Source organism: Akebia trifoliata, chromosome 1, assembly GCF_017979445.1.
Source record: "Akebia trifoliata isolate Shusen 1 chromosome 1, ASM1797944v1, whole genome shotgun sequence".
NCBI classification, from domain to species: Eukaryota; Viridiplantae; Streptophyta; class Magnoliopsida; order Ranunculales; family Lardizabalaceae; genus Akebia; species Akebia trifoliata.
Genome location: NC_141375.1, coordinates 2,140,389 through 2,167,866, shown reverse-complemented (window position 1 = coordinate 2,167,866; position 27,478 = coordinate 2,140,389). Strand labels below are relative to the sequence as shown.

Below are 27,478 nucleotides of genomic sequence, written 5' to 3'. Positions count from 1 at the left end.
GTCATCATCTTGGTTCTTTGGTGGAGGAGATAATTGGCTTCTTGAGTAAGAATTAGGGGTACATTGGCGTGTGCTCATCTTGAACAAAGGGTTAGTGCTTACTTTCACTATCTTCTGCGATCTTTCTTTTTCTCATCTCTTGAATTGGCTTTGTAGAAAAATAAGGAAAAAAAATGGTTTTCGATCCCCTAAAACCATAATTTTGCATTTGATCTATTGAGAAAAAAAAAAAACTAGCTGATAATAATTGACGGGGTTCAATTGACCCACACTCGGCCTATTTACTTTTCATTCGTTAAAATTCATATATTCTTCATCTTTTCCACCATCACCACCTCTATGCACTATGTGAAAACTAAAAATTTTGACAAGAAAATTTGACAAGCCAAGGCCCACAAATTTAAGAAACCAAATTTTGACGGCCCATGGCCATTGAAATTTTTTATGATCTCCAATTTGATGGCTTAGAACCATCAAATTTCTCCCATCCTTCATTAATTTGACGGTTTTGGTCCGTTGAAAAAAAAAAGTTGACAGTAAAATTTTTGACGCCTTGGTATGTTGAATTTTATGAAATTCGACAACATTGGGCCATCAAATATAGGCTTTTTTATGTAGTGATTAGAACATCTATCTCTTTTATTTTTCTTTTACTATTTCTTTGTTCCTTTTCACATGAAACATACCAAACATCAATTATTGGAAAATGTTAACCTCTAGGTAAAGGCTCTCCATCAACATTACTGTTTGGATGATAGGGATTTGTAAGAAAAATGTATCCCTAGGAAAATGTGTATTAATTCCGGTAAGATTGGAGCTCATCTTGAGGAAATTTGTCGCTCAAATCCTATTGGTCATGTTGATGGAGAGCCGAAAAATGTATCCCTAAGAAAAGTGATTAATCCAGATAAGATTGAAACTAATCTCAAGGAAATTTGTGTTTTTCCTCTTCAACCATATGTTGAGGTTAGAAAAGTTCATTTTAGAAAGGAAAATACAAGCTTCACCAAAAGAGGATTTTTTTTCCCCGAAGGGTATGTTTGATTGCATGGAAAGTGATTTTCCATGGAATTTGAAATCCATGGAAAAAATAGTTGTGGAAAATAGGTAGGGCTGGAAAATCAAATTCTATTGTTTGATTTTACTTGGATAAAATCATGGAAAAAATATGAGAAAAAAGAAGAAGAGGAGGAGGGGGAGAGGAAGAAGAAGATGAGGAGGAAGAGGGAGGGGGGAGGATGTGGCGACGGCGGCACAGGTGACGGCGAGGGTGGCTGCGACGGAGACGGTGGTTGCGGAGGCAATGACTATGGTAGCAGTGACGGCGACAGTGGAGGTAAGTGAGGAAGAAGATGGGAGAACGTGGTGGTGATGGTGGTGACAGTGGCGGCGACGGAGGTAAGTGATGAAGAAGATGATGAGGAAGATCGGGGGAGAACGTGGTGGTGGTGGCGAAGGAGGTGGAGAGAGAGAGAGAGAAGGTAGCCGAAAATGATGATAACGGAGACGACGATGGCGACGGTGACGAAGGCAACGACGATGACAACGAGGTTAGTGTAATGGTGGTGGTGATGGTGGTAGGGAAGAAGAAGATATGAGTGGGGAAGAATTGGGGATGGAAAATATGGGTGGATTTCACTTTCCCACCCATATGGGTGGGAAAGTGAAATCCATGTTTTTGTGGACTTTTTGATTAGAGTGGAAAATGAATTTTCATTTTCATGTGCAATCAAACACTTGAAAAATGTCATTTTCCATGGAAATTGATTTTCCACCCTATTTTCCATGTGCAATCAAACATACCCTAAGTAAAAAGGGATTAATGGTTATTGAGGTGAAAGTGGGTTCAACGAGGTTTGAACCTAGGTCATGGGATCAACTCTCCTCAAGCTTTTACCACTTAGCTAAATGGCAGCTTCACCCTCACCAATGAGTTGAGACTTTACATCAACATGATCATTGGGATGGTAGGGATTCCTAAGAAAAATGTGTCCCTAGGGAAAAAAGTATTTATCCCAAGAAGATTGGAACTAATCTCAAAGAAAGTGCCACAACTATGGGTTAAGGTTAAGGAAGTCTTGGAAAATTTGGGTTGAAGCTCTCTATCAATATGATCGTTGAGATTTGAGGACAAAAGTAGATTTCTTAGAGATTGGTAACTAAGGAAACACATTTTTCTAGGTGTATACACCCAACTTGAATGGGCCCCACTTGAAACAGCTTAAAAAATGTATTTTTATTAAAAAAAATCGTCAACGGACTTGAGAGCCAAAATATTCAAAAAATGCTTGTTTTTTTTCAAATAATAACCTAAGTCCTTCTTGCTTAGCCCATAGGCTAAAAGTGGACCATCTCCCATCATAAATCTTTACCCCTTATACCTTCACCTCCTTACTTCTCAAGCCGACTCAATTCTACACATACCCTAACCTAATCAAGTTCAACCCAATTCATAAACCCAATAGATTTAAACCAATTCTAATGCAACTCAACCATTACTCAATACCCAAGCCCAATAGTCAAATCCATAAAACTCAAGCCAAGGACATTCTCTCAACACATGCTTTAAATTTACTTCACCACCCTATCCTATTTCTTACCCCCATCATATCCCTTAAATCACTTTACCACCCTATTCTACTCTATCCCTTACTTTACATCTAACCTACCTTCCACATGTCATTCTCACAACCAATCTCTCAAAATCCTAAGACAAATTCCATTCATACTCTCATATAATTGAAAATTTCAAAAGGAAAATAAAATAAAATAAATGTTATTTCCATTTGTTTTTAGGGTTGAACTCTTTTATCCCTAAAAATTATCCTCCAACTTTATATGAATCCCCTTTTCTCACAAATCCAAAAAAATGCTCTCAAGTTATCTCTATCAAATTCTCATCTAAAAACATACTCTCAACCTAAAATCTCTACTCACATCAATTCTTTCTTTTCTTCTCCAAAAATTTAAGAAAAATATATCATCGAAAACAAAAATGCCAAGATTTCAAGAAAAAGAAGAAAAATAAGTCACAGCTTCAAGGTAGGTCTATGAAATAATTTCCCCTCTCCCCCTTTCCATCTCATTCTCTTTCTCCTAACATTTTCCTTTCACTTCTTCATTTTTGAATATTTTGAAGGTCTACCTCTATAAAAATGTAAATGCTTGTGGTCTAATTACAATAGGGTACATATCTTAATGAGGTGACCCCCACAAGTTAGGTCCAAAATCAATATCCCTTAAAATTTAAGGGTACAAAATTTCATTTTCAATATTTTTTTTTTATAGATTTTCTAAAAAATGAAAAATGACCAAGTCATAAGTTACCATCCAACGTGAAGGAAATAGGGTGCCTAATACCTTTCTTATTTCTTAAATGGACTTCTTACCTAGATCTTAAGTAAGCTAGTGCCAAATCCATATAAAAGTCACTACAAAAAAAATGATTTTTCAAAATTATCTTTCGAATGCCCATTCACACCCTACTCTAAAAAATGATTACGACAACTCCAAATCCAAGTAGAGATTGAGTTTTCAATGAAAAATCCATGTCTACACTATGGATAAATTTCTCTTGAGAATCTCTAACATCCCAACAGTCACGTTGATGGAGAGGCTAACATTTTTTAATTGTCCATGATTTTTTCTCTTTATTTTATTTTATATATTTTTTTTTTCAAATGAAGCATTAACATTAATATGATCCATTAGTTAGGCCAAGGATCATGGGTTCTTATGATTCTTGTTTAAGAGATCTTTTGTTCCAAAAACAAACTCCATTTGACAACAATTTTTTCTCCCAAGGTCCAAGATAAGCATAAGGTCCCTTTCCATTCTCTTAAGCATGTTGTCCATAGGATAGTTTAAAACTCATCGAATCAAATTGAAACTTGGTTGAAACAATTTGACTCATTGGATTTCAAGGTGATTTGGCCCCAAAACTTATGGAATCAACTCATTAAGTCAACTCGTAAAATCACCGAATCAGCTTGTCTATTCTACCAAGTTTGCTAGAATGGCATCAGGGTTAGGTTAGAAACTCGATCGAGTTGTGTGGAGAACAAAAATAAATATTTTTATTTAATTCAAAACATTAAATTTTACTTTAAACTATTTATAAAATTTAATATATTTTTGTTTGATGACTCAACTAAATCAATTCACTAGTAGTCGACTTGACTCAAGTCAAGTCCAACTTTCAAGGTTTAAAACTACGATTTATACTACTTTTGGTATTATTGGCAAGAGCATTGCAAGATATTACTTAAATTATTTTTGTTGATAAAACTATAGATTACTTTATTGTAACAAACTTATTATATACCACTTATCCATCCTTCTTAAGATGTAGTTAATTTATTTTGCTTGTATTTCTCAAAAATAATTTTCTAAGCATCCTTCTTAATGTTTAATGTAGGCAACTTATCCTCTTAGTCACCTATACAATCCTAATCAAATCCACTCCTTGAACCACTAGCTTTTTTTCCTTATTTATCTCACTTAATAATTGACAGGGTTTTTCTGATTAAAATGAGTAAAATTGCAAATGTTCTATGAACATATTAGTTAATTATTGAAATTACAAAAATATATTTTTAATCTTCAATATTACAGTGAGATTACCAAATACTCTTCACTACATTAAATTATAAGCTATGTTATAAAATTAGATGATTTATTTATGAATCTTAAAATAATTATATAATAAATTTAATCTTACTTGAAATTTGAGTAATACATATGCATTTGCACATGCCACAAATCATTTAAAATAAAAAAAAAAGGGATTTTCTAACTGAGCAACTACTAACTCATACATGACCCTCGAACAATCCATTCATGATAAAAACAAAAATAGAGGTTCATTCTCTATTTTCGAAACTGGATAACCTCTTGACTTACCCATTTGCATGTTGGAACACGACCATAAAGACTAATTCCATTTCACAAGGGTGAGGGAAAATCCCGCAATTTTAACATAATAATAATAAAATGAGTCGGCATGGGGGATAACTATTAATTATATTTTTGTTGCATGGCTCATATACCATTCATTTTGCAGATCTGACGGCTTCGACAATGTTATAAAAAATAATGAAAAAGTGGACGACATCGAGGTCGCATTATAAAAAATATTGTAACAAATAGTTATCTCCCAGTTGAAGCATCAATTTAGTTAAGTGATAGTTCCCACATCTTAGGTTCAAACCTCATTGAACTCAACTTCATCTACTAACCACTAACCCTATACCTATTATTAAAAGAAAATAAAAAATAAAAAAATAATTACTTCCTTTGAACGCAATAGTTTAACTGCTTAATGCCTACATTCATTATGGAACTTTACTTCTTTCTTATTTATTTCTTTTTTTTTTTTTTTTACTTATAACGGCAACAAACTCTCATGCGTTTGGCGCCCAAATCTCTTTTATTCCCAAAATCGAATCAAAAACAGTACTTCTGCTACTTCACATAATCACTAAACAGCTTTTCTAGGGTTTCATACATTTCGTGCCTATTGAATCAAACACAGATAAAGTAATCCTATTTCGTTCACCTTCTTCTACAATGGCTGCTTCTACAGATTCAAATCCCCGGAAACGGAGTTTCGAAGTTATGGAATCGAAGCCGATTTTGGCTGTTAGTGGAGATGATCATGCCAAGGGGGAAGAGTTGTCGGAGTTCCCGAAGAACTTCGATCCCAGAAGGTTTTGATTTCGATTTTTTTTTTTTTTTTTTTTAATTTCTTTTGGTTTGAGTTGATACTCTCTAGTTTTGTCTATGAATTTATATTTTCCCCTTTTGTGTGTGTGATTTTAGTTATCAAAAGAAGATTTTTGAAGTTGCATGCAAAAAGAACACAATTGCAGTGTTGGATACTGGTGCTGGAAAGACGATGATCGCTGTTATGTTGATCATGGAAGTAGGGCTTAGTTTGAAGATCAATGGAGATAAAAAGTTGATTATTTTCCTTGCTCCAACGGTTCATTTAGTTAATCAGGTAAAATAACATGGATTTTGAATTTGATTTTTACCATTAAGTGCACTTTAGAACCGGAAAGATTGAATTTTTCCTTCGAACTTTCTCTCTCTCTCTCTCTGTTATTGTTTTGCGGAAAGATAATTTTTTTTTTAGTAAAATATTCGATTTATGTTTTCTGGAAAAACTGTGTTTTTTTACTAGTTGAGAATGTTGGATGTGGATGGCAGCGATTTGAAGTGGTAAAGGTCCACAAAATAATTTTTTGGTGATTTTAAGTTTGTTTTCAGGAATTTTAGTAAATATTATATTTATTTTTTCTGGAAAAATTGATTTTTTTAAAACTAGTTGGGAATGTTGGTTATGGATGGCAGCAATTTGAAGAGATAAAGGTCCACACAAATTTTTTGGGTGATTTTAAGTTTGTTTTCATGAAATTTTAGTAAAGTATCATATTTGTTTCTGGAGGAATTGATTTTTTTTTTTTTAATACTTATTAAAAATGTTGGTTATGGATGGCAGCAATTTGAAGTGATAAAGGTCCACACAAATTTTTGGGTGATTTTAAGTTTGTTTTCAAAATTTTAGTAAATGTTAGATTTTTTTCTGTAAAAATTGTTTTTTTTAACTACTTGAGAATGTTGGTTATGGTTGGCAGCAATTTGAAGTGATAAAGGCTCACACAAATTTTAAAGTGGAAGAGTATTATGGAGCCAAGGGAATCGATGAATGGGATCTTAACTGCTGGGAAAGAGAAATAAGTCAACATGAAGTATTTTTTTTTCTCCTTTCAAGATTTACATCTATAAATTACACATACATCGTATATTTTGATTCTATATGAGAAGTTCATCATTGCAAGGTAGAGTCTTTTTCTAACTATCTAAGGTGAGATAATCGAATCTTCTTGTGCTGTTCTATTCCATAGCCAACCCTAAATTTTCTGGATAAGGTTTTGATTACGACGATATCGATTCGTCTTCAATTTTCTCTCACTGCGTGGTCTTCTTAGGGTCTTCAACCTGCAATGTAGTGGTCTTTCTCCCTAACACATTTGTTATATTTGTTGTACATGGCTAAACCATCCCAATGACCCCTTTTATTTTATCACATACTAGAGGTACCCTTTGATGTGTTCATTTCTAGTTTTTTTTTTTTTTTTTTCCTTTCTTTCATTGTCTTACTACGCATATTTATATGTTGATGTGCACTCATTCTTTATATATTTTTCTCGATTGCCCAATATTCTAATCCATAAAGCATAATTGGTCATTTTGTTGTCTTGTAAAATTTACCTAGCTCTAGTTTCAATAAAAACATCCTCCTCGATGTCTCCCTCCTTATAAGCAAACCGAGAACTGAAATGATTGTTTTGAGATATGTCCTTGCCCTCGATCTAAATTGCCATCTGATCTTTATGCACATCCTTGCTCAAGTTGCACTTAGTTCAACCTATTTTGGTCTGACTTATTTTATCATGAATCTTTCATTGATTAAATGACAGTTTATTGGGATGATTAGCTAAATAGGCATTTTGAATTGAACCATCCAAGAGTTCATGTTTACTTGTTCTTTTTCCCTTAGATTCAATGTGGATAATTCTTAAAATGTATGCTATTGCTGATGATGAAATGTATCTCAACAATGACTATTAAAATTCTTTATTATTAACAATATTATACAGGTACTGGTGATGACCCCCCAGATATTGTTGGATGCATTAAGGAAGGCATTCTTGAATCTAGATATGATATGTCTAATGGTGTTTGATGAGTGCCATCGTGCCACCGGAAACCATCCGTATACAAAAATAATGAAGGTAGAAGTCTCATTGGAGGCTGAATACTCTTTCACATACTATGATGAACGATATCTCGGTCTACTCGTTTCTTTCTCTCAATCATTTCTTTCCTTTTTTTTTACTGGTTAGATGTGATCGTATTTTAGTTTTTCTTTTGGTATAGGAATTCTATCATAAGGCTGGAAACAAGCCAAAGGTTTTTGGAATGACAGCATCCCCTGTGATTAGAAAAGGTAAGATTCTCCTCTAAATAATTTAGATTGATTATATTTATAACTTTTTATTCTCTTATTAATTTTCATCATCATAGCCTTAGCCCTAATATATGGGATTGACTGCACAAATCTTCCATTAAAGCAGTCTTCTTCAGATCTTTCTTCCATTGTGGTTATTTTCAGATTATTAGAATGTAACAATCATGCTGTTCTGGATATGAAGTTTCATTTTTCTCAATTTGCATAGTTTTGTTTGCTTTTTAATATGAGATCTCAGATAAACAAAATGGAACCTCTATGAAAATCTCCTTTTTTGTGCCAAGTTGTATGTCAAGGAGTTGCATTCTTATATCAGTATTAGTAAGCCCGATAAAAATAAAAGTAGGGCACATGTCATTATTGTGGGCTGCCATGTAGTTGTACACTTTTAAAGATGTTAAATTGAGACCTGATTTTTTGCCTATTATTCATTCACTTGTTTCCCCAACTTTGTAGTTGCAAGTTTAAGCTTTCCTTTGGCTTTAAGAGAGTTTGTCTAAGGGAACTGGAAGTAATTGGCATCAGAAAAATCATTTCCATATTATGACATTCAGCTCCTTCTCCCATAGATTAATGCTCGAAAAATCATTTCCATATTATGACATTCATTCTAATGTTTCCCATCTTAGTTTGGGATCTGCATTTTCACTGCACTTGCTTTTCATCCATTGATTTTATATTTTCTAGTCTAGCAGCCACTTGGTATTTGTTTTTGCTATAAGTTAATACTCGTTTTCTTTAATGTGGATCTACATATCAGGTGTCTCATCAGCCATGGATTGTGAGGACCAAATATCAACCCTTGAAAGCATCTTAGATTCCAAGGTCAGTTTTTTTCCGAAATGTGTTTGTGTGTTTTGAAACTTACTAATTAGTAATCATTCTTGATTTGGGGTTTGATTGAAGGAATTTTGCTCCTCCATTCAATTATACCCAGAGCCTCCCCTTGAGTCAAGAATGATTACTAAATACCAAGGTTCAATTTTGATTTAAAGGAGTGAAGCTTGTTTTATTTTATTTGTTTAGTTAATAACTGAAAAATCCTAACTCTGGGTCAGTGAGAATCACAACTTTCTTCGAAAAAACACTTATCCATATATATCCATGATGATTTCGATATCTAACAAAACGATCAATATAAACATAAATATCTTAGCTTTTATAATGAGAGAAGGTTGATGCAAACCTATATTAAGAAAAAAACTTAATTATAAAAGTACTTTCGAGTAAATCTACCTATAATAATATAATTTAAACTAATTTTTTAAAATTCTCTAACAAAATGTCAAAGAGCAATAACTCATAATTTTGAGGGGTCTTTACCCTAGCAGCACATTTAAATTACCTTTAAGTAACACAACATGTTATAAATCTAGACTATTTATTTGAAATTTCTAAAACAATCTAATTTTTGAAATTCATGTGCAAATGCACATGCCAACAACTAATATAATGTAGTCATATTATGAATTATTATTAAATTGTTGTTTTATATAATCTGCCCCTGTTTGTGTGCTTTAAACTTCTTTCATGAATCATAAGTCCCTATTATATGCTTCTTCAGATCTATACCGTTGAGGACAGAACCGAACTGGAAATATTTATTCCCTCTGCTGAAGAAATCAAAAGATACTATGACCCTAACTTGTTTCTTCATGAAGATTTGAAAACGAAGTTGGAATCTTCGTGGTCTAAGGTTATCCTAATTCTCTTTTTGATATATTTTTTTCCTTGTTAGTTTTACTTTTGGTTTGTAAATTTTGTTTTGACATAAGAAAGATATTCTGATATGATTCTTTTGCCTGAACAGTTTGATACTGCATTGGTAGATCTGCAAAAGTCATTGCCAAGTCAATATAAAGATACAGATGAAACATTTAAGGCTTTGAGAAAGAAATTGTCCAAGTATCATGAGAAGATATTACATTGCCTAGATAATCTAGGGTTTATATGTGCTCATGAGGTATGCCTTCATATATTTTAGCTCCATGAAGAATTATATTGCATGGTAGAAGTCTTAGGTTTATTATTAAATTTCTTTATATTGTACGATTCTATTTAGAATTGCATTGTTGATTATGCTCAAAATGATGTTTTTTAAGCCTTAATAGGCAACATATTTTAAGGGGTTTCCTACAGGGAAATTCTACGCATAAGGAGAACATCCTAGGATCAAAATGCTCTATGGAGCATCTATCTTGGATCCACTAACAACATTTTAGATCTCACAAAAATAGCTGGAGTAAATATTATCAAATATCGGGATCTGTGGTGATTGTATCATTTTAAAAATCTGTGGTACTCTGAAGCTACATGCATGGCCCTCCTGACATAGTTTTAAAGACTGATTTTTGGGATTGACTGGTTGTTGCTAATCCTGATTTATATGGGCCGATTCTTGTTTGAACCGATGAGCCAATTCCTCCCGAACTGGTTCTAATCAATTCAACAACCATATTGGCAAAACTAACTTATATTTCAAGTGTAACTAGTTTTTTCCTGCTAAAACCATTGTCATAAAATTCGATAAATTTTTCCAAAAAATTGGCATAGGGACCAACTGATTATTTGTGAATCGACAAACTAATCGTCGATTTTCCAATTAATCCCCCACCCACCCCAGATATAATGGCTAAGACTTTTTCATTTTAAAAATTCCCCCCAATTCTAAACCCCGCCTTTCTTCATCTACTGTATCTTCTTCTTGTTCATTGTCTTATTGCAACCTCGATTTTCCCTAAAAATCCATCATCTTCAACCTTCATTCTTCTTCTTCCAAAGTTTTAAACACTCTCTTATTCTTTCATTTCTAAAAGAACTTTGATTTTTCCCTAAAAAAACCTGTCTTCAACCTCTAGGGCAAAATTTTTACCCTTCTCAAGATTCTATGTTCTTCAACCTTCAAATTTGAAGAGCGAGATAGTTTTTTTTAGGGAGGTTGAAGATCATGGGTTTTTGGAAAGAAACCCAAAGACATGAAGTACCAACTTAGCTAGGTTGGTAAGATGTGTGGATTGTTGTTCCCACATCCTAGGTTCAAATCCCCTAGAACCCAACTTTGCCTGCTAACCTTTGATCTTTTATCTATAGAAAAAAGACATTACTTGTATAATCCCTTAAAATTTCCGAAAATTGTTACCAGATTTATTTGAATCAAATCCAACTGACCCCCACCGAGTAATTGCCAAATCTGAACTTTGTTCCTATGGTTAAAACTGGATTACTACATGCCACAATAATAAAAATCTCACTTTTATATTTAATAACAGAAATTTAAAATCTTAAAATAATTTAAATTCACAAAAAACTTCAAATCCTGTTAGAACCTGGTGACTCAGCTGAGCTTAGAAAAAAATCGGCCAAGTTGGTGGGGAGGGGGGGTCTGATTTTATATTGGGAATTTGCTAGGCACCAGACTGATCTCCATTACGACTCGACAGAGTCAAATTGAGATCGATCAAGTCTTGAACTCATGCCTGTGATTGGATAGTTGGAAAACAATCTAAATCCTAGTTAATATATTTCCTTTAACATGGGGCCCATAGGCCTGCTGTATGGTCAAGTGCTATAAGCCATGCTGTTTATTCCTTGCTTAAGGCATGGTAGGGGCATGAGATACTAGAACAATATAATTAGAATGATAGTCAACTCTGCCCTATAATTCATATGAGCATCATAACTTTACCCTTTACTAAACCATGACATATGTACAATTGGTTACATTACTGTTCTCATCAATTGCTTTTTGAAATCAATTGTTTATCTCTTCTTTTTGGGCTTCTCTCACTTGGTTTTGATTTCTAAAATTATATAATTTTATTTACTTGCTTTGTAGGCTGCTAAAGTCTGTATAGAGACTGTTCGTTTTGCAAATAACACAGAGGAATGCGAATTGTATAGATCAAGTTTTGTGCAGTGCAGATATTTTGTTGAAGAAGTTTTACACATACTCGAAGAATCATTGCCACTTGGTATGATGACAATCGATTTCTATCTTGATTTGCATTTATGAAGTTTATCAAAGTTGAACTAGTTACTACATATTGTGTCCTCATATATATATTTATATATTTTGGGTGTGTATGAGTTAGCATACAATGCTTTGATTCTCTTTATTCTGTTTTGATTCCTTGTTGATATATCATTTTATTGTTTATTGCCAATCAACATAGTATTTATTTTCTATAGTTCCTTTTACATGCTATTTTTTTTTTTTTTTTTGGGGGGGGGGGGGGGGGAGGGGGTTGCAAATCATCATGCTTTTCCCATCCTATCCCAGTAACTGCCCCAGAATCATGGAATATGTCCTTTCATTATGATGTAGAACATCTTGAATTGGAATTTCTTGAAAAGGAAGATAGAAAGATGGCGTGCTTTTTGTACATAACATAAGACATAATTAGGTGAAGATCCAAAGCTAGTTGTCAAGTAGATCGATTTGCTTGTTATTCTTTTTTTGATAAATATAAATTATATAAATTGAAAGGCAAACGGAAGGCTGAGGTAGCCCCCAAACAACAAGACAAGAAAACAACAAGAAAAGAGAAAGAAAGCAAAAGAACACGTCCTACTTGGGACTACAAACCACACATGTTATCCCAATTAAAAACAAAGTCTTGGAAACACACTCCCTCAAATTCTCTATTCAGTTTAGACCAAAGGAAGAGCAAACCCAAGATCTCCAAAATCACAATGTGAGACGAGCTCTCCTTGCTATGAAAAATCCTGTTATTGCGTTCTCTCCAAAGACCCCAAGCAATTGCGAACGGCAGGATAGCCCATAGAAGCTTCTTTCTAGAATCAAATATATTTAAACTCCATCGGATCCATATTTCCGAAACCAATATTTTGGGTCAGCTGTTTATAGGAATGTTTATGCTAATGACTGATATGTCTGGCTATCATCATAAAATCCTTATTTGAAAATTTTGGGGTCAGATAAATGAGTCTTGTTCCTTAGTTCAGTTATATATAAAAAATTCTTTTGGTTTTGTATTTTCTCTTACCTTTAGGGAAGTTAGGCTTCTTGTTTTTATTATGTGCAAAATATGGTATGTGCATTGAAGATGTTTGCAATAAGGAGGTATGTTAGGCTTCTACTTTCTTGATACCATCGTTGTTGCAGTGTTGTGCAAAATATCGTTGTTACTTTTCATGATTGGTCAAGTCATACTTTTACCTGATAGTTTAGTTGTTTACGGCAGTAAACAGATTTGAAATCATGATCAGAAGCTTTTTTTCCTTCTCGATGCTCTATTATACAAATCATTTTTCTAGTTGATTCGCTATTGGCTTTGCAATCGTTCTTCCCTACTAAAACTTATCTTTTGCCATCTTTTCAGGCTATGAAGATCTTTTCGAAATAGGATTTGATCATTTAGAGGCAATTAAAAAGGGTTATATTTCTCCTAAACTATACGAACTCATTCAGATATTTCAATCGCTTGGGTAAGCAACTACTACGCTAGCCCACCCACCTCCTGACTTCTAGCGTCATCTAAGTTGCTGTATTCTTACACTTTTTTTCTGGCTTCAGCAAGTCCAAGAGTGTGCTTTGCCTCATTTTTGTTGAGAGAATCATAGCGGCAAAAGTAATTGAAAGATTCATGGGGAAGGTAAAATATTTATCTCATTTTACGGTTTCATATTTGACCGGAGGGAATGCATCAGTAGACGCACTAAAACCGAAAATGCAAAAGAAGACTTTGGATTCATTTCGCTGTGGAAAGGTATCTGACATAATATTATACTAATTTGAAGTTCTAGCTGTAGTTTTAATTTTTCTCTTTCTAAAGAATAAAACATGTTATTTAGGTAAACCTGTTATTCACTACTGATGTGGCTGAAGAGGGAATTCATGTACCGAACTGCTCCTGTGTGATACGTTTTGACCTGCCTAAAACAGTTCGTAGTTATGTCCAGTCTCGGGGGCGAGCTCGACAAAATGATTCCCAATATGTCCTTATGCTTGAAAGGTATGATCCTATGGATATTTTGTTTCATAATTCATATCAGACTAAGAAGTGTTCTTTTACACCATATTCATTATTTCTTTGATGTTTTGCATCTGTAGCTTAGTTTCACGTTCCTGTTCAGTTGTCAATTGAATATCTTTCTGCTTGATAGTTATTATTTCCATCCTTCTTTGATCCATTTTGTTTTGATGGAGACGAGTTTATTGAAACTAGGAGGAAGCATGTGCATTACACGCTTTGTGTATGTTGTGGAATTGTCCTCATATCCAGTCACCAAGACAGAATATGGTTTTAAAATGGAAAGGGAAAACTTCGGAAAATGGGAAAGAAACAAGGAAAAAAACAATATTAATATATACATATATATTAAAAATTACGAAAACATATATTCATAACTTAGACATTTGTTCTAAGTTTACAATAAATTTTTGAGCAAAAAATTATTATCGAATATCTATGTATGATAACATGTTTCCACACATAATTATACATTATATGATGATAACAAACAAGTTCTACCGATCAATGTATCTTTTGAGCAAAATACACACTACGGAAAAAACTAAAAAAATTATAACATCAAGCCATTATCATCAAATACTACATTTAAAAATAAACCAAAGAACAAACAACCATAAGGCTATAGAAATTAACCATATAGGCCTACAAAACATGGGTTATTTTTTGTATAAAAAAACATAAAAAACACATTTAACACGTAAAAGTCGTGTTTAAAACATAAAAACGTGTTTTATTTATTTATTTTAAAGTCGACTTTTTTTTTATTGTTTTAATAGTTAGAGGTACAAAACACATTTTAAACGAGAGTTTAAAGAAAAAACGGAGTTTTTTTTTTGTTACTATGGCCATGGGTTGATCTGTTTTATTGGCTGTGTGTGCTCAATACTTGGTTTGGATCACTTTAGATATTTTGAACCATGGGTTTTATCCTTTCTAATTCATGCCCCTTTTGTGGAAGGTATTCCCAGCCAATGGGCTCAATTTGGATATGTGGGGACCATTAATGGATTCTAGGGTTTTTTTTTTGGTGGTTGTTATTTATGAGAAATGTAGGGAACTTTCTACAATTTTGATGTTTACGTACAAACTAGGGGATTCTGAAACCTAGTAAACAATTTGGGGACAAAAAGATATGGACTTCTTCAAGTTAACATAGACTTTATCTTGTCTTTTGAGGTCGTATAATGGGTCTCTGAATTAGGACTGTAGATTAAACTATCATCAAAATAAACCATCCCTGGTTTGTTTTATGAAAAGAAGAAAACTTTTGGCAAGGAGCAACTAACTGTCTAACCCTCAAAGGATTTTCGGAAAGAAGAAAACTAGGGAAAGGAAATGGCAGTATAAAAAATATCCAAATACCAGATTTTTTGTGATAATGCTTTGATGATGATTCATGCCTAATAAGGAGGAACTAATACACTAAGGTGAAGTCTAGAAAAAGTACCTTTTTTTTTTTTTTCTCTAGCTTAAGCTATCTGTCCCATATATTTATGAAGTTTAATGAGCCAGTCCAGCCCAGGTAATGTAACCATACAGACATATAGACTTTCATATTCTTTTTGCAATGCAATTTTGGGTTTTAAAGTGCATTAGTCTTTGGAGCTCCTCTGTTGGTATAATTTTATGTACTAAGAAATTGGTGCCAAAGATATTATAAAACGACAAGGGGTTATTTCTTATCAAAAAGTCATTATTGTTAGTTTGTCAGGAACTCCTTATGTTGCTTTGCCTAGAATGCTTTGTATCCTTCTTAGCTAAAAGGAAATTTGTACCATTGCTCTACCTCAAAGCAATTTTCTCTGGGAAGACTTGGTCCCATAGAGGCATAGCACATGCATATTTACCTAAAGTACACCTATTGTTCTGACAATTCCGTAAATTAAACATCATTGAATGTAGGTTGACTCTATGATGTTAACTTGATGAAACTTTTATTAGTTTTTTCCCCAATTAACTATGACAGGAGTCATGTCTAGATATGTGTTCGATCGTGCATTACATTTGGGCCTCTCTGGATATCTCACATGTTTGTACTATATTTTTGTAAAAATAGTTGGTTGAACCTCCAATATCCTTATTCATATTAATAGACATTTTGTATATGATGGTGATCCATATGAACTATTTGCACTCTTCATATTTTTTGCAGCTAATTATACTCTTATATACAGGGGAAATAACAAACATAGGAATATGTTACATGACATTATCCAAAGTGTGCATTCTATGACATATACAACGTCAAATAGAGACCCAGATGCTTGCATTTCTAAGTTATGTTGTATCGAGGAAAAAAATGCCTATTTTGTGGAGTCCACTGGAGCATCAGTTACTGCAGATTCTAGTGTTAGTTTAATTTACAGATATTGTGAAAAGCTCCCTGGAGACAAGTACGAGTTTTTCTTCCCATGTCAACTTTTCAGTTTATAGTTACTTCTGTCTTTTCATTAATAATTTTTTGTTGTTAGACCCTTTTTGTCCAGTACATTCAGGACCTAACCATTCAACATTTTCTGTAGGTACTTCACTCCAAAACCAGATTTTCAGTGGCCATTGTCTGAAGGGTCTTACGAGTGTGTATTGACCTTACCTCCGAATGCGGCATTTCAAAGAATCGTGGGCCCTATTACAAGAAGTCTTCACCTATCAAAGCAGCTTGTGTGTTTGGAGGCCTGTAAGAAACTTCATGAGTTGGGGGCTCTCGACGATCATCTTCTTCCTTTCATTGAAGAGCCTTTGGAAAATGATATCGTCGGGAAAACTAAAGATTCTGCTTCTGGTGCAGGTAGGGGGTCATTATTGTGTTTTTAGTAAAACAAATGTTGTTTTAGACAAATTAATTTAAGCTATTGGCGTATTTGGAGTTATCATGCTTAGCTATTCACTTTGTTTAGAGTCACTCCTATCACTCATTTCTACAATAATTGGAATCGTGATCGCCTTGTTTGGAAGTCTATTTCTTGTAGCATATCAGCATATAGTGTTCATCATTCTGTGGACCTTCTCAACCCAAGAATTTTTGCATCTTGGCATGAAACCCTTGAGTGAAAGCCTCCTTGAACAAACATATGCAATAAACTTAGACTCCTGGATTGAAACTAAATTTCTCCTCGTTCCATACTTCCAGTTGTGGATGATTTTCATGGAACTCTTCTGAAGTAAGCACTTGTTCAAAGAGATGATTGGCATGATATTGATGAAGAGCTTCTAAAGAAATCCACTTATTCACATAAATGGTTGGCTTGTTCTGCTTCACAAAAGTCCTACATTGGATCACATCTCAATTCTCAATAACACATTTGTGGGTTCTTTAATAGCTAAATTCTTCAATAATGTAGGATATTTGTTGAGTTCAAGCTTATGATGATGTTGGTGAATTTTATAAAGTACTTGAAACAATTATTGCGTGCTATAACAATGGCGCCTATTCTAAGAATATATTGCTACTGATGAAGTGTTCATGCCAAACGGTAACACTTGGGAATTTGGGCTACATTGCTATAACTTGTTGTATAATTTAGGACAAAAGAAAAATAATGCTGAAATTGTTATTGGTGGGTTAATGATGTTCATATGGATGCATCTCACTTCGTATTTAGTTTGATGGATGGCTATGTGGGTGTTTCTCATTTTGCTTTTTGTTTGTGCCCTCCAAATAACATGCACTGAATTCTACTTGTTATTTTGGGTGCTTGAAGGAACAACAAAAAGAAAGGAACTACATGGGTCAATTGCTGTTCGTGCTTTATCTGGAGATTGGGGAGACAAGACTGATGGAGTCACTTTACATGCATATAAGATAGATTTCTCTTGTGAACTGGTTGAGGAGTACTATTCTGGATTTGTTCTTTTGATTGAGGCAAAACTTGATGATGATATAGCAAATTCAGCGGTGGAACTTTTCTTGATTCCTAACAAGTTGGTGAAGTCCTCTGTTTCTCCTTGTGGGCAAATCCAGTTGGATACCGAACAGGTATTAGTAACAAACTAGAAAATCTCATTTTGTTTTATCTTAGAAAAAAAAGTCTCATTTATTAATTTATTTCAATATGCTTTTGGTGTCTTAACTTTTCTCTACAACAGGTGAAGAAAGCCAGAGTATTCCAGGAATTTTTCTTTAATGGATTATTTGGAAAATTGTTTATTGGATCCAATAAAAAAAGAGAATTTTTACTGAAGACCAACAATAAATCATTATGGAGCAGTTCAAACATGTATTTGCTTTTACCTCTCGAGTCTTCTAGTCAAAGTCATTTACCTTTTACAATTGATTGGAGGGGAATTGGTACTTCTGCTTCCGTGGTCGAGTTTTTGAAGGAACGCTATTTGGTAGGTGATGAGGATTGTTCTGCATCATTTGAGTCAGATTCCAAAAACTCAGATGCCATCCACTTGGCTACTAGTTCCGTCAGTAGAAGCGATCTTCGAGATATGGTTGTTTTAGCCATTCACACAGGAAGAATTTACTCTGTGCTTGATGTGGTGATTGATAAATCTGCTGAGAGTGCATTTGATGGAGAGTCTGGTGCTATCCCATTGAAGTATAGTTCCTTCAGAGACTACTTCAACAAGAAGTGAGTTCATTCAGTAGATTTTCTTACTTTCTTTCCGTTAGAATAAATGTTTCAATCTTATTAACAGTACCTATTATTTTATTTTTTTGAAAAGTATTAACAGTACCTATTATCCAGGTATGGAATTGTGCTGCAGCATCCTGGACAACCTTTGCTGCTATTAAAACAAAGTCACAACCCACACAACCTTCTTCTTGCAAAGTCCAAAAATGAAGGTTTGTTTATTTGCACAATTGAGATTCATTTAGTTTTTCTACTGTATCATGTATGAATGTAATCCCTTTCTCTTCAACTTTTCTACCATTACTGCATTACATTATTTTTATTCTTATATGTTATCAGTCAAGTTGATACTAGAATTGTAGCTTCACCTTAATAAGTATTTTCTAAGAAGCTTTGATTGAATGACATGTTTGGGACGAGGGTCCATGATAGAAAGAAACATCTGCATGAAGTCAAATCCATTCACTACAAAGTAGCACTCATTTGCTGCTGGGGCTGAAAATGGTCTAATGTAGTATTTTTTAAACCGACTTGTTAGATCACCTTTTTCTATATTTTTGACTTTCGAAAGGTTGAGGCAGTGGGGTCGCACATAAAAAATGTGGGCAACTTGAACCAAATCTAATTGTAACATTCAGTAATATTTGTAGGAATTCTTCGAGAATATGCAATGATATAAAATTCTTGTAACAAAAGATACAACCAGTATTTTCCATAAGTTGATTTTACTACAACTTTTTTTTTTAAAATCTGGTAAGCCCGTTTTTTAATGAGACTAGTAACTTGATGACGACGGTAGTTGAACCCAGGTCTATAGTATGATTACCCATAGACTTTACCAACTAAGCTAGCTGCACTTATACTACTGCATGATGGTGTTATGGCTTATAAGATGATGATAGGAGTGGCATGATACACTGTCTGCAAAATTTTTTACCAAAAGTAGGACATTATAAACGATCCTATTTTTGATGGGCTGTAAATCGCCACCACCATCATCTATTCCTTATCCCAAATTTTGCGTTGGCAACGGAAACCTTTTTCTCCATACAACTATCACATTTTCAATCAAGGCATTCATATTTGCTTATTTCCTTACCATCTCGATCCATGTCATCTCCAGCCTTCCACTGATCTTTTCAGAACCTTCAATTTGCCATAAAGTGTGCCCTCTTTTTGGTTGCTTAATTTGTCTTCATTGTATATTACTCAAAATATCTTGATCAACTCTGTTTCATCTCCTATGGGAAGGTTGGAACTATACTAGATTTCATTGATTGTACTCATATCTTTTTCTTCTTTTTTCTTTCCTTTTTTAACCACTCACCCATGACGCATAGCTGGACTTACTGCTGCCCTGTAACACTTTGATTTGAGTGGCATGCATCGATCACACAACAATCTAGAAATTCATCTCCATTTTAGCCACCCAACACTAGTTCCATGGTCACGTCCTCACCAATCTCCCCTTCTGTATGGACTATCAAACATAAATACCAGAAGTTGGTGTCTTCGGGGTGCTCCTGGCACATTTATTTTAACCCTTTGAATGTCCCTGCTAAAGTTCTACTTTTGCATCCATGTTATTTCTAGTTCCATTCATCATCACTACATTATTTACAAATGACATAGCCCAATGGACCTCTCCTTGGATATAAAAGTTCATTGTAACTAGAAACACCTTTGTCTCATCACTAACGATTCTCACATTAGTTAATGCTCCAACTTACATGTTTTTAATAATGTCAATGTAGTTATTTGGGATTCTTATTTGTTTGCTCGAAAATTCTTCATCAGTTATCTGAGCAAGTAGAAAGCATGTGTCATTTACATAACTTTTTTCTAGCACTCCATTCTATATATTTACAGTGAGACCATGCAACAATAAATAATTTATCACAAAGTTGCAATAACGTAAAAACACCAAAGCTATCAATAATTATCTAACACCAATATCAATTTGAAGTTAGAAAGTAAAGACATCCATCATTGAGATTCAAATCTAAACATCATGGAAATAATAATTGAAATATTCAGTGAATTTGCTTACATAACTCAACACACCAAAAAAAAATTGCTAGATTTCAAATTAAATACCTTTTCTTTGTTGACAAATTAATGCTTCAGTGATATCATTTTGTTCCATTATACTATGAAAGAGCAATGTAGCCCCGATTTTATATGTTAATTACTAATGTTTATAGTTTATTTACAGGTGGTTCCCGTGACGTGGTTGTAGAAAAGCCTTTAAATCACGTACACATGCCCCCTGAGCTTGTAGTAAATATCGATGTACCAATTAGTGTTCTAAAATCTTTCTACTTACTACCTTCTTTGATGCACCGATTGGAGTCCTTATTGTTGGCTAGCCAGCTTAGGGAAGAAATTTCTTGTCATCCTAACAATTGCAATATATCAAGCTCTTTGGTTAGTCATTTATTTATTTTTATTTTCATTTTTTGGGGTTTTTTGGTAATGAATTGTTGTAGTAACGTAATTACTCTACTGAAAGGGATTTTTATGCACAGATTCTGGAGGCACTAACAACACTTAGATGTTGTGAAAACTTTTCTCTTGAGCGTATGGAATTGTTGGGGGACTCCATACTGAAATATGCTGTGAGCTGCAGTTTATTCCTCCAATATCCCAATAAACATGAAGGACAATTATCTGCCCGTAGATCATGGGCTGTTTGTAACTCAACACTTCATAAGTTGGGAACCAATCGTAAGTTACAGGTATGTGGCCTTTATTCACTACCATTGTGCTTTTAAATCTAATTGGGATCCTGTTTAATATCCTTGTTGGCCTAAATTGAATTTCACTGAAATGCCAGAGGAAACATATACATGTATTTTTTTGTCTAACTACATATTTACAATCGTATATAGTCAAGTATTCTAGCAAAAGTTGATACCCAGAATCAGATCGACTAGGGGTAGAAAATGAGCCAAGTCTACATTAGAATAAATTATTGAACTACAGTGATGTTCCCTCCAACTATTTGGAGCTTCTTCCCTATGAACATGTTCTTTATCCACACCATGGTTATGGGAGTCATTATTCAAATTTTCTTTGTTGGTATCTAATGGACAAACCCATCTTTGTTGTACTTCTTGGGGTGGTCATCTCAATCACCCCCCCCCCCCCCTATTTTTGCTAATTAATAAAATCTTTACTTAGCCACAAAAAAAAAAAAAAGACAAGCCCATGACCCCATCCTTTGGCTGTGCGATTTGATTCCTTATGAAACCATATGGGCAAAGACGTTGGATAGATATGAATGTGGTATATTTTCAAATAGACAAAGTAAGTGGAGAGGAAATGCAATTGTAAACAGAAAAATATGCATTTTGGGACCACAATTCTTCCGAGGATGAGACTGTATATCCTTCCACAATTATGCCTAGACGAAGGGACATCTTCTCATAGTGGAAGAGATTCTACTTTATGCACCAAATTTTCCATGGGAGTTTGAACTTTGTGTTTCTGAAATATTTTATTGCATTGTCACTTGTGAATCATTATGCATTTGGCTTCTTAATTTCAGGGCTACATACGAGATAGTGCATTTGATCCCCGTCGTTGGGTTGCTCCGGGACAGCGTTCTTTACGCCCTGTTCCTTGTAAGTGTGGGGTGGAAACTTCTGAAGTACCTCTGGAAAGAAAATTTGAAACTGAAGATATCAATATCGTGGCTGGAAAGGCTTGTGATAGAGGTCATAGGTGGATATGCTCTAAGACTATAGCAGATTGTGTTGAAGCACTGATAGGAGCTTATTACGTTAGCGGCGGATTGAGTGATGCACTTACTGTAATGAAATGGTTGGGTGTCGATGCTGAACTTGAGTTCACATTGATAGAGAAAGCCATTAACAACACAGCTTTGTATTGTTGCACTCCAGAAACCACTGAATTCCAAATGCTGGAATCCAAGCTTGATTATTGCTTTGCCAGCAAGGGTCTTTTATTAGAAGCGACAACACATGGTTCTCAGCAAGAATTGGGGGTTAACTACTGTTATCAGGTATTACAAAAATGAAACTCAGTTGGATGGACTCTAATCACTAGGAGGAATACATGTTTTATTCAAGTTTTAGTTCAAGTGATTGTGTTGGTTGTATTTATCAATTCTTTTTTACACTAGGTTTCTGAATGATAGAAGTGTTATAGATAAAGTATTTATTATAAAGTTAAGTGGATAGGTAGAATAACCATGGTACACTTGTTTATATCTTTGTTGATCAGAAAAAATTACTTATGTGAAGGTATTTTCAGAAATTTCATGGCAAAATTTATATATATTTGTGGATCATTGTAAAAATCTTGGAAAGAGCTATTTTTTGGAGACATTCACAGCAAACCAGCTTATGGATTGAACATTTTGAAAAATCACAACAAAATGGGTAGACATAGTTGGGTTGAATGAAGAAGCTTAGTAGTATTGTAAATATAGGCTACTTAAAAGATGTTGATGTAGATACCCTTGTTACGTCACAAAATTTCTCTAAGTAATGAAATATCACAAACTGATAGTATAGAGGCATCTTTTAGAAAGCAAAACCATAATAGTACAAATGGTATGTCATTCATGTTATACAGTAAGAATTTTTTTTGAAAGATGTTCTATGGTAGAATAGATATCCAAGGTTGACCTAAAGTAACAGTTTGATTGAACACCTGGATTTTTCAATTTCAAGTGAACTTTTTATCAGGTTAGGAATTTCATCATCTCCGTGTAGACCCTGTGCAAGTGGAGTGCAAATGGGTAAATTTTTGAAAATTTTATACACATGTTCTCATTCTTTTTTATTTTGTTTTTGGCTTCATTAAGAAACCAGTTCACTAAATAAAACAAGAAGAAAAATTCATATTAAAATCCTGAAAAATTGAACGGTTCCTCGAATAATTTATGTAGCAAAATTGTTTCAAAAAGATTTTTGTGAGACTCAAAAGATAGATTTCTTGCATGAAATTGAATTTCTCACTCAAAATGGATGATTTTATCCTTCTTGATATCTGGGGGAATATCTTGGTATTCTTGAATGCATGAGACATGATTTTCACAGGGCATGCAACTATGTTTATTATAATCATTCCATTTCGGCTTGCTTATAACTTGTCCTTCGATTATTGGCAGAGACTTGAATTTCTGGGTGATTCTGTATTGGATGTGCTTATCACATGGCATCTCTTTCAAAGCCACACAGACATTGATCCAGGGGAGTTAACAGATTTGCGTTCGGCCTCTGTTAATAATGAAAATTTTGCTCAGGTTGCAATAAGACATAAACTAGAAAAGCATCTTCGGCATTCTTCTGGATTGCTCTCACAACAAATCACAGAATATGTGGAGTACATTTCAGGTTTGCAAGACAACTCTCAGTCACACCAAAAAGTTAAATGTCCTAAGGTAAGCTATTTCTCTGGCAGGTCTTAATTTTTATATCTTGTTATTTTCTCAAAATTCATGAATGGTGATCTTTCATGTCTAGGGTTTCTTCTTGGTGATTTGTATATGTACTTTTTTTTTTCCGAAGTTCTAAGTTCGAACAACCCTTCTTTCTACAGGCTCTTGGAGATCTGTTGGAGAGTATTGCAGGGGCAATACTAGTTGATACCAAATTTAACCTTGATAAAGTCTGGAGTATATTCAAGCCATTACTCTCTCCTATTGTGACACCTGAAAATCTTGAATTGCCTCCCTTACGTGAACTAAATGAACTCTGTAGTCATCTTGGGTATTTTACAAAAGAAACCTGTATCAATGAAGGAGAAATGGTTAATGCTGAGATTCGGCTTCAAATGAAAGATACTCTATTGATAGGAGTCGGATGTGAGAGGAACAAAAAGGCTGCAAAGGGACAAGCAGCTCTTCGTTTATTAAAGGACCTAGAGGTTTGTTGGTGCTCCTCATAATGTTTGCATGCTCTTGCTCATTAATTTTTTCAGGAGATCCAATCTACTGCCATCAAATTTCTTTATTTTCTTGGAAACATAGATTAATTTCTAACTGCTGGATTTTACTTCATTTTTTTATAAGAACCTGTAAAAGTTGACTTGGCGGCGACAAAATAAGTATTTTTGACAGACTAAAGATGTTGTGGTGTCACCCCACAGTTCTGTGATTCTTCTGGCAACTCTAGAAATAAAAAGCCGGAAGCTTTTATCAAAATGATGAAAGTTTTAGAGAGCTGCTATTAACACACCAATTTTTACTTGTAACGCACCAATCTATATGTAAACAACTATTTATTTTCAAAAGGATTGGTGTGTTGTAAGTAAACAATTGGTGTGCCAATAATATCTCTCAATTTTTATCTCAGATTTTTCCATTTAGCTCCCATATTATTTCATTCCAAAGTATTAAATGACAAGTTTCTCAGAAGAAAATTTCTACTGGAAAAATTATTTCCCACTTAAAAACTTATTTTTTTCCTAAATAATAAGTAATGAAATTTTTTTTTAATTTTTTTTTTTGATAACTGATTTATCTTTAGTTTTAGAAAACTGCTTAAACTTTTGCCAATGTCATCAAGTCCAATTTGTAGAGAAAACATGCTGTATCTTGTTTTCACTTTCTTTAACTGATCTTTGTTCTTTGTTACAAACCTGTAATAACAGGGAAGAGGTATTTCGCACTCTCAATGCGTTTCTAGGAGGAAGAAACTTGAAAAAGAATATGTTGACAGTTCCGCTGTCCAAGACTTGGATGTCAGTGTCTGCAGGCAATCAAATAAGGAAGATTATGTGGCACAACCCTCTGTAAAAAAGAAAAAGACAACTGAAACCTCATCATCAGTTGAACCAATTGTAGATCCATCATTCGATGATGATTGTTCTGTAAAAGTGTTGGATCCCAGTCTCGCTGCTCCAGGTAAGCATAACCCCAAAGGTTTTCTTGTTCTGGATTTTATGTTAAAAGCACTTTAGCTAACAATGTAGAGCATGATAGTGCAACATTTATGTTAAAAGAAGCACCTGACTTATTCCAACTTCCACTTGATTGAAATCTCCAAATGTCGTTCCAACATCCAAGTTATGCTGTTTTGAATATTGGATGTTTTTGAGCTTTTGCATGCAATGTGTTGGAGCTATTCAAAAACAAATATGTTGGTGTGGGCAAAATGGTAAACCTAGCATACACAGCCATTAGGTACCTAATTTTTTGCATAGTTGTCTCCAAATTTTTGGGTTTTCTCCAAAATGGCACACACAATCACACACGTCTTCCACTTGCAGTGGCGACAAAAACCCCATATAATAGGTGAAATGGAAAAAAGGGGTTAAGTTCTAAACTAAGTTACTTTTTAATCATCTAATTTTTGTGGAAGACAAAGAGGTGCGATAAAGATGGGTCCGGTATAGGTTACACACACACATATATATTCAAATTTTATTATGTTTCATTTGAAAATATAGTGGGAAGGTTAATTTTTTATTTCCAACTCAATTCTAAAATTAAATGAAATACTTTAACTATTGTATTATATTTGAACATCTAAATTCCATGGAAGCCTTTCTAATATTTGCAAGATTTTGACCATTATGCCGAGAAATTTAATTACTAGTAAATATAATCCCTCTCAAGAACTATGCCATTTAGAGCACCCTTTAGACCAACAAGAGGAGGAGAGGTAACTCTAGGTTTTCTGAAAGGAAAATTGCTAAACTGACTTCTTCAACACTGTGCTGACATGGCAGTGTGCAGAGAACCATTGATTTTTTTTTCCTTGTATCTCGAGGAAAAAATCTATGGTTCTTTGCACACTGTCACATCAGTGCAGTGTTGAGCACAGTATCAAAGGAAGTCAGTTTAGAACGACTCTTTCTAAAATATTAGCTGTTTCTGCTACCAGGGTTTAGAGGAGATTGTACTTAATGATAGGTTGCCAACTTGTTCATATCATGAATCCAGCATCTTAACTACTTGAGTTGTGTGCTGTTTTAGTAAACAAGGACATAAACTACCAAGAGATGTTTTAAATCCATCCGAATTTTCTCCGAAGTGCTACGCCACTTAAATGTTCTTAAGTGATGTGTCTAAATGCTCAAACTGTTCTTTCTAGTAGTTATAGCGATTAAAATGATGAAAGGAGGCCCGCGGACATCTTTATATGAGCTCTGTAAAAGACTGCAATGGCCATTGCCTACATTCCATACAGCAGAACACAAGTCAAGGTAAGTAAAACCAAGTTCTTCATATGCTCGTTAATATTCCTTAATTTTTTGGTTTTAATCCTTTGCAATTTTGTGTGCATGTGTGTGGGTTGGGGGGGGGGGGGGGGGGGGGTGTTGTGCACTTCTCCATTCATGAAGTATTACAACTGGTTTTTGAACACTCTTCTAATTGAGGGTTTTTTTTTTGTTAATTAAACATCTACAGATCTCCCATTGAAATTGGTGAGGGCTCTGACATTAGGAAGGGATTCAACATTTTTGTATCGAGAATTAACTTGCACATACCAAATTTTGGTGCCATTGAACTCACAGGAGATCAAAGAGCTGATAAGAATAGTTCCAAGGATTCTGCAGCACTTGCCATGCTTTATGAGCTTGGAAGACGGGGGAAATGTGTAATCGAGGCTCTGTGATGAGATCAAATGTGTATAATATGTGACCCATTATTATTTATGCAGAAATAGTAAGGTACCTGACCATGGATGGGTTTCTTTTTGTTCCATCTTCGGCTTCAGCAACTTGGAAAGGCACAAGAGGAATGGCTGGCTGGTTTGGGGATTGTCGACCAAGTTTAATGTGTTGTAAAGGTTTCAAATACAGACATGAACATGTTTTCCAACCTCTGCAAATGTGCTAGGTTGATGTATTAACATTTTATAGAAAGAAAAGAGAACAACCATTTTGAA

At 34.2% G+C, this 27,478-nt stretch overlaps 1 protein-coding gene across 3 annotated transcripts; it reads left to right on the top strand.

The window, feature by feature from the left end:
* DCL3 (dicer-like 3) lies at positions 1 to 27,478 on the top strand. Of its 3 annotated transcripts, XM_086434037.1 has the most exons (26): positions 1 to 90; positions 5,585 to 5,708; positions 5,821 to 6,001; positions 6,639 to 6,752; positions 7,665 to 7,799; positions 7,945 to 8,014; positions 8,796 to 8,860; positions 9,600 to 9,731; positions 9,846 to 9,998; positions 11,871 to 12,006; positions 13,378 to 13,483; positions 13,572 to 13,764; positions 13,850 to 14,010; positions 16,206 to 16,424; positions 16,554 to 16,819; positions 17,733 to 18,007; positions 18,118 to 18,608; positions 18,726 to 18,823; positions 20,827 to 21,038; positions 21,140 to 21,349; positions 22,162 to 22,638; positions 23,752 to 24,024; positions 24,183 to 24,509; positions 25,236 to 25,488; positions 26,681 to 26,792; positions 26,998 to 27,478. In XM_086434037.1, the coding sequence occupies exons 2-26, from the start codon at positions 5,617 to 5,619 to the stop codon at positions 27,203 to 27,205; spliced, it is 4,959 nt and encodes a 1,652-aa protein (XP_086290163.1). In that variant the 5' UTR covers positions 1 to 90; positions 5,585 to 5,616; the 3' UTR covers positions 27,206 to 27,478. The 3 variants fall into 3 exon arrangements, with proteins under 3 accessions (XP_086290163.1, XP_086290154.1, XP_086290147.1); XM_086434028.1 differs by lacking the exon at positions 1 to 90 and having other exon boundaries at positions 5,381 to 5,708; positions 26,684 to 26,792; XM_086434021.1 differs by lacking the exon at positions 1 to 90 and having other exon boundaries at positions 5,381 to 5,708.

Coding starts and splice junctions, on each gene's coding strand:
- DCL3 (XM_086434021.1), top strand. CDS start 5,569: ATGGCTGCTTCTACAGATTCAAATCCCCGGAAACGGAGTTTCGAAGTT. Junction 18,824..20,826: donor TGCAAAGTCCAAAAATGAAG/GTTTGTTTATTT, acceptor GTTTATTTACAG/GTGGTTCCCGTGACGTGGTT. Junction 21,350..22,161: donor GAACCAATCGTAAGTTACAG/GTATGTGGCCTT, acceptor TCTTAATTTCAG/GGCTACATACGAGATAGTGC.